At 42.0% G+C, this 7,802-nt stretch overlaps 1 protein-coding gene across 1 annotated transcript in view; it reads left to right on the forward strand.

The window, feature by feature from the left end:
* Positions 1–832: 832 nt before the first annotated feature.
* LOC103802270 (kalirin-like) overlaps positions 833–7,802 on the forward strand; it is a gene marked incomplete at its 3' end in the record, with an annotated part of 32,386 nt that continues 25,416 nt past the window's right edge. Inside the window, 2 exon segments of the mRNA XM_009074730.1 lie at positions 833–851; positions 2,881–2,995. Coding sequence (XP_009072978.1) covers positions 833–851; positions 2,881–2,995 — 134 coding nt within the window.

The following is a 7,802-nucleotide window of genomic DNA, read 5'->3' on the forward strand; positions in this document are numbered from 1 at the left end:
AAAATTAGTGATTTCTCAATGATTTGGATTGAATTGAGTTGAATTGAATAATTTGGAAGCAACTGAAGGATTCTAATGTGTACGATGCACTTTGGAATAATAATTTTGCCCTATTGCTCAAAGCATAGAGCAGTACTTTTATCACAAATGAAAAACATTTGTTTCTAAACCTCACATATCTTCAGATTTGCCCCATGTCTCCTTGTTTTTCTGTGCTGTAGGACTAGAAGGAATCAGTCCAGGCACTTATTTATCCTTCCATCGTCCAGAAACTTCCAACTAGGTCATCATGTAACCTTCTTCCTCCAATGAGAATTAACCCATTTTCTCCAGTCTGTCCTGGTAACTTCTGACCTTGTGCCTGAGCCTTATTTATCCTGTTCCACTGAGGACAGCTTAAATGAACTGTTGAGGGACAATTTTTATCCTGAAGCAAGACAGGACAAGAATGTTCTGGATCCTGTTTGCTTTTCTGTAGCTGAAATCCTTATATTTCTGTTAGTAAAAGGGTCAAAAATCTTCTGGCTTAACATTTTCTGCCTACCAGAGTTTAGGTAAGTTTCTTCTTATTTATTTATTTTGCAGAGCTCAGTTTGTTGAAGCTGTAGATGTCAAAGGGCTTCCTGGTGAGAAACACACTTTTTGGTTTACCAAGAGAAAGTGAATAGGCAGCATCAGAGTGATTAGGGCTGCTGGGCTGTGAGAAGCTCGTATAAAGCACCTTTCCAAGTGTTTCATATCCTGGGAGGGGATGATAACTGTAGGCTTGGATGTCTCCTGATTTCACCTCTTAGTGCTTTTCTACGATGTCCAAATATTTAAATAATCGGGAATGGAAGAGAAGAGGGAGCGTGAGTAATGGGAAGCATGTTCTTCTGGGATGAAATTCAAGTTAAGGTCTCTGCTTCAGTGAGTATCTGGAAGCTCTTGAAAGCCTTGGTTACATCTTGATATGATGGGAAATTTTTCAAAACCTTGAAAAGCTTCCTGTGTTGAAAAAATATTTCCCTCCAGCTTTAGTTACTGTATTGGTTTGCCATTCTATAGGCTGTCTTGCTTTTCTGTTGGACACATCATGCATGATATAATGGTTTTGGCATTGATGCGGTGTATGAAATGATCGCAACAAAGGAAGAATGTACTTAAAACGTGGAAGCTTTTTTCATAAAAAAGCCTGAAAATTTAAATGAGCTTATTTTCTTGTAAATTGAATCCCTTTACATTACACTCCATTTTCATGTTATGTGGCAGAGGCATGCATCAGTCAAGGAGACACTGAATTCCAGTGGACCTTTCTCACCTTCCCAGTGTGAAGCCAAAGGCAAACATCAGGCACAGAGATTTGGGTGGAGATTAGCAGGACAGTTTTGTACTCCATATGTGTCCCTGTCTGCACAAGGGCTCAAAGTAAAGATTACATCTCTTGTTTGCATCTCCATTTGTGCCTCTGGATGAATCAGATGTGACCTGGTCCCAGTGGAGAGTTACACAATGTAGCCCTTCAAGTATATTGCATCCTTTGAAAACTATGGGAACGTGAAGGCTGATGAACTAACATAGGGTACCAGTGACATTTCTATCTTTATGGATGAAGTTTGTGTAACAGACTTTGTCCTGTGCAGTCAGCAGTGCTGTAGAAGACTCTTTAGACAGGTCTTAGCAATTAAAAATATCTTTATTTTAATGGATATATAGTAACAAGACTGTGCCAGTAGCACTGACTGTAGGTGTCCTGAGTTCTGCATGAGAGTGCAGCATGGATTGGTGCTGAAGATGTGTGTGTCCTTGCATAGCTTTTTCTTCTTGTTGGCCAAGTAAATTAGCCCAGAGGAGCACGTGATTCTCCTTTCTCAGAAGTAATATTTCTGCTAAAGGGATTATACTCTCTGTTGAGAAGTGCAAACTCATCTGTATTTTTACAGCTTGTTTGCGAGGTCCTTGCAGTTTCTTGCTAGCTTTTTGAGCCATAGTTTTGCTGTGACTTTTCCTAGATAACAATGCAAACATATATTTAACAACACACAATTCCTGAAAAAAACAACCCTGTGATAATATGTGAAGAAAGAACTAGACATTGAATGAGGCACTAGACTTCAATTTCAGGCTTCTTAAGCTTTATTCACAGGAGAGGATAAAATAAGGTACTCTAGAATAGATTTTATTCCCCCCTGTATTTGTGATAGTTAAGGGTAAAGTCATTCCTTTATGGCTAAGCTTTTAGACAATTGCTGTAAAGGATGAAGTGCCAGATGCTGGCAGTTTAAAAAGAGAGGAGAGAGGATTCTAAGACAGGGAAGCTACAGGACAAAAAAAAAACCCTAAAAATTATTCTAACTGCCAACAACACTTTCTAAATAGAAAGTATAGGAGGCATGAACTTCTAATCAAAATTTCAATTTTAATTAACTACCTGATAGATTAGAATGTCATACTGCATAAGCATTACTGGGGTACATTGCTTCAGACTGGCAGGATGTTGTAAACTCTCTTGCAACGAAGGATGAGCAGCATCATTTCTCTGAGCAACTGTGAAAAATGCTTTCACTTTCTTGGTGTTGACCAGTTTAAAACTATCCCCACAGTAGGATTTCATTAGCAGTGCCTGCTTGGATTGGCAGATATATTAGATTTGATGGGATTAGGTGAAAGAAGAAATGCTAGTAGCAATTTTCCTTGTGTGGGCTTTTTTATTTTTTTTAGATCCCCTCCTTTGGAGCTCCAGCAAATGCAGACATGTCTTCCTCAATTAGGCAAGCCTGAAAGCTACAGAGTGCGTGGACTCTTGAATGTGCTGTAATTTATGTTTATCAATTCAGTGCACATAGTTTTTTTGACATGTGCTTCCTGCCTGATTTTCTAACAATCCTTTATTTTCCACAGGTGGCCGTGATAAACGAGGTGGTCCTGTCTTGACCTTCCCAGCCCGCAGCAATCATGACAGAATAAGGCAGGAAGACCTTCGGAAACTTGTGACTTATTTGGCCAGCGTGCCAAGGTAAAGCTAGAAAGAAAACACTTCAAAGTTTAGGGTGGATAGGTGGGTGGGGAACTTGTTCTTGGCAGCTGCTGATTTCCAAGTATTAACATTTAGTACCTTCAGTTCTTGGGGCAGAGGAACAGAAGTGTTCCCTTCCTCCTCCCGTATATGCTCCGATGGTTTTTGTCGCACACGTGGCAATGCAGGAGCCCCAGAGCGGAAGCAGTGTGAGCAAACCAGGGCTTCAGGCTCAGCACAGCAATAAGGAACAGTTCTTGTTCCTCATGTTTTTGTGACACCCTTTTAGAGGAGTGCAAAGGGAGGAGAGTGCTTAGAGGTCTGCAGTTAAATATAGTAAGCTGGAGAGAGCCTGCTGCTTGTTGTTGCTTTTTAATACCTTGTGGGAGGTTCAGGAGAGCTGGTGTTCAGGGGACCGTAGTTGCTGCAGAGGAGAGCGTGCCTGTACAAAGAGGCAGATCTTCCTGCTCCAGCACTTCCCAGAGCTTTCTCCAGGCTGGGGAAGGAACATGGGTGGACTCAGGGGGAAGCTTTCAAAGAAAGGCATTTCAAATTGTTCTGCGTGTAAACCAGCACCTTTCCCCGCATTAGTCCCTCTGGCTCTCCTCCAGCAAGCAAATCCTCATCCTTTTCCCAGGGACACTGGAGGAAAGGTGTGTTGCGAGAGCATATTTATCTTTGCAAGCTTTGGGAGACCATTTATAGGGCTCAGTGCCCAGGTAGTTATTTCTGATCCAGCCGCAGAGAGTACAAGGCAACCTATGCCCTCATCCAGCTTCCTTTCCCTATTGTTAAACTTGCCAAATATCCTCAGCCAATACCACCACACTGGCTATTGAGGTGAATGTTATCCCAGGGCAGACGAGGGGTTGAGAAGGGATGCTCAGGTTTGCAGTAACACACTTTGTGCTACCCGTGAGCTCCTTCTCTTCTAAACCCCCAGAGCATGACCTGTAAAATAGCAGTAATGTTTTTGCAAAGAGTGTAAAGTTAAGACATGAAGGGCAGAGGGTTTGGCTGCATCTGGAAGTCAAGAGGTAAGGGTCTCAAAAATGCACTCAGTTCCTTAAACATGCAATGTGCAGAGAACAAAGGTCATGTGTTTGTTATGGAAGAGGGCTGAGGGCTGTTTGGAGACTTATCACTCAACTGCAGAGAGAGAATGGCAAATGCAGCTGCATGTGTCAGATCTGACAGTGGACTCTCCAAGTCCTCTAATGATGTACTTTGCTGTGTTGAACTTTGGTCATCAAGGTTTTACTAATAAGCTGAATTGGTTTGCTTTTCTCCCTACCCCCTCCTGTTTTATCCTCTAGGCAGCTCTATTTTCAGCTGTATTGTGAGAGAGATTAGAGACATGCTGTGGGGCTGGAAGAGCAGTAGGTCACTCCTTAGGAGTGTATGTCCCAGGGCTTGGCAATCCCCCTTCAGCTGCTGTAGTAATGAAACTGCTCCCTTATATCCTATCATTTTTTGCATGGTCACAAGTATGAAGATATGACATTGCTTGGGGTTGCAAGCAATTGCAGAGCAAAGATGACCTTCTAATGTGTCAACCTTTTCTATTAATTGTTCTTCCCTTATGGAGGTGTCAGTAATAGCAAGATACATCCGTTCTGTTTCCCACTCTGACTAAATTGATTAGCTCAATCTTTGATGCTGCTTTTTGTTGCCTCACTCTGGATCAGTGCAGCAATGATTTTTCTCTGATGATGCAGAAGCTGGGGGACAGAGGTGTACACTGAAGGAGACAATACCAAACCCAGCTGCCTGTCACTCTAGAAACACTAAAAAAGCATTCCCCTTCCTGGTCCCCACTGCAAAGCCTTGTTCTGTCCTGGTGTGTGAAGCCCTTGGAGGATGTCTTTCCAGTTATACCAGAGAACGTTTCTTCCTCTGCAGTACAACCTCCCATCATGAAAATGTGCCCAGCAGTGAGGGACTGACTACTCATGAAGCACTTTCACCAGCCTCCCAAGGATCCTTACATACTGGCCCTCTGGAGACATTAACTAGAGTACTGTCTGGTTTTTGGGATATTGCACACTGAGAGGTGTGGAGCAGAAAGCAGCAAGAGTGATTGGAGGTCTTGAAAAAACTGCCTGTCAGGGAGGGATTAAAAGGTTCTTTAGCCTAGAGAGTGAAAAGGGTCTGTGGAAGCATGTTGTGATGCTGCAAAAGGAAAGGGTTCGTAGGACTAAGACAAACAAAAGTGTGACACCGAAGCAAGTGAAGCTTAGGCTGGATATGAGGAAAAGATTCCTAATGGATTTACATTAGCACTGTAATAAGTTATCTAATTTCTTCTTAAATCCTTCCATTACTGTACAGGCAAACCTCTGGCATGGCTACAAATGTTACAGAGAGGGGGTATGGTAGATCAGGAGGTGATGTCTCTTGGTTGTTAGTCCTGTTTTGTCTGGTGCCACAGCTGTGAACTTGCTGCTGTAGGAGGGTAATGCGACCACAAACTTCATGGGTTTGGCACGCGGGATTGTGTAACCTTTGTGGTGTAAGGAAACACTGAAAACTCATTTTCCCTAAACATTTTGTTCACTTTAACAAGGACAACCAGCAGAGCTTTCAAACTTATTTACTTTATGGAAACAAATATATGGAAGAAACAGTTTGAATTCCTATCACTGGCTCCCAGTTCATGTTTATTCCAAGATGAGTGCTGTAGTGACTAACTGCATCAGCCATCCACCAAAATAAACAATTTCATTAGCAGAGACTCAACAGGATTTCAGGAAAAACTGCTCTGATGTTGAGTGCTAAAAGGAGAAGAGTTTTGTGTGCTAGTTGAAAAACTAGAAATTCTTTTTTAGGAAAAAGACTGTAATCTATCATATTGACACCAGGATAATAATTCTTTCTTTATTCCTGGTGCAATGGTTTCTGAGCGAGACAGATTGCTATCCACATTGATACTATCTGTCACTTAACCCTTGTTTTATATCTTAATGGAGGGGGCAGAGGTGGCTCAGTGCTGGGAGTTTTGTGCAGGTATGAGATTGGTGCTGAAATGTGATGATAGATTAGGGTAAGTGAAACCAGGGTCTCGCTAGCAGTTTTCAAAGTTTCTGATTCAGCTTTCTGCAGTTCCTACTTCAAAACCAGAATAATAATGTGGGTTTTCTGAAAGCAGCAATGTGTGCTTGAGCTAGAGCAGAATAGTGAAGGCTTTCATGCAGCTGGGAGTCAGGCAGGCAGGTGTCTGCAGGCGCTGGGGCTTCCCGTGGGGCTGAGGATTACTGCCTGGGGGTGAAGATCTAGGAACGCAGTATGTTCCTATCCCAAAATGGTAACATTTCAGTCCACACTGCCTGGGGAGGCTTAGGGCTCCTGGAAGGTTCAAAAGCCTAATTCTACAGTCTTGGGTACTAGGAGAAGGTGGTGAGTGGGTATCTGACACTGTGAACTATTGTGGTCCAGGTTCAGTGCCCTGCACTGATTCTTTCAGGCGTATGGCAAGGTTCTTTTCTCCAAACAGTTCCACTGTAATTAGTTACTAAGAAACAAAGACACCATTCATTAGAAGTAAAGATAATTGCCACGGATGCCAGGTTCCTACCACTCTGCCATTTTCTGCTTGGTTTACATTTGTGCTAAGGCTTTCTGGGTAGGCAAAGCTGTATTTTTTGTGAATCAGGATAGCTCCTATTTACATGCAAATTTAAATGGATGTGATGTTTAGAAATTTGGAGGGCGTGACTGAATCTAGGATAGCATGGTGTTTATGATCAGGGGAGCTGAGGGGGAATTTTCTGGCCTCGCTGAGGATTTTATATTTTAACACCAGTGCAGTGCCATCTATTCCAGTAGACTGAGCTTTGATTTATATGTGTGTAAATGAAACTTGCACCAGGCCAATCTCCTCTGCGAGCCCTTTGGAATTAAGAATTAAGTTATGCGTAGGCTATAGGAGGATAAAAAGGAGACAGAATATTATTAGCCTGAGTTATCTCCTCGCATGGTGAAGCAATACGATGAAGGAAATGTTCTCTGTCAGCTATAGTGAATCTTCCGGCTGAACACATCAATCTGTTCTGGAGCCAAGATAAGCAATCTCCTGTGCTCTCTGCAGAGGGGGAAACCCGAGATGCCTCGGAGGCCTGTGTTTTTAAAGACATCTACTTTTTATTTGTCCTCTGTTTAAAAATCTGCTCAAATCTGTTCTGGGGGACATTCAGGGCTCGTAACAGCAGCGAAGTGTTTCCAAGGGCCAGCCCTGTGTGTTTGAACAGCTCCTCAGAGCTGCCTGAGTTTGATGAAAGGTTCTAGGATCAGTAAAACAACTGAAGTGCCTCTAATAATTAGTTCAGTGACTGGGGCTTTGTAAAATTAGAAGAACTGTACAGAAGATGGCAAAATGTAGCAATACTCACCCACTCTTGGATTTATTTTAAGCTCTTCTCTGGTGACCTGTGGTGTGTATATTAGCTCCTCTGGCCGGGAGTAGTGTGAAACTCATTTTGTTGATTGATAGGAATTAAACCCTAGAGCTCTGCTTTCTGTTATGTGATCCTAGCACAAAAGGAGCTTTTGAGGACCTTTTATTTTTTTTTTCTGGAGGCTATTGTAGATCTGCAAAAATAACCATCTATTTTAAAAATAACACCAGGGACTTCATACTAATTTTAGTAATACATTTCTGGTGCCATCGATAAGATAATTATTCTACCATACACTTGTATCAAAATACCACATTAAAAATGAGGTGAAACTGATGAGCCGAATTGAAGTTTAGTATTTTCTTCAGATATAATTACATTTAATAAATAATTGTAAGGTATTTTGGGGAAAG

This window comes from Acanthisitta chloris, unplaced genomic scaffold (assembly GCF_000695815.1).
Source record: "Acanthisitta chloris isolate BGI_N310 unplaced genomic scaffold, ASM69581v1 scaffold40260, whole genome shotgun sequence".
NCBI classification, from domain to species: domain Eukaryota; kingdom Metazoa; phylum Chordata; class Aves; order Passeriformes; family Acanthisittidae; genus Acanthisitta; species Acanthisitta chloris.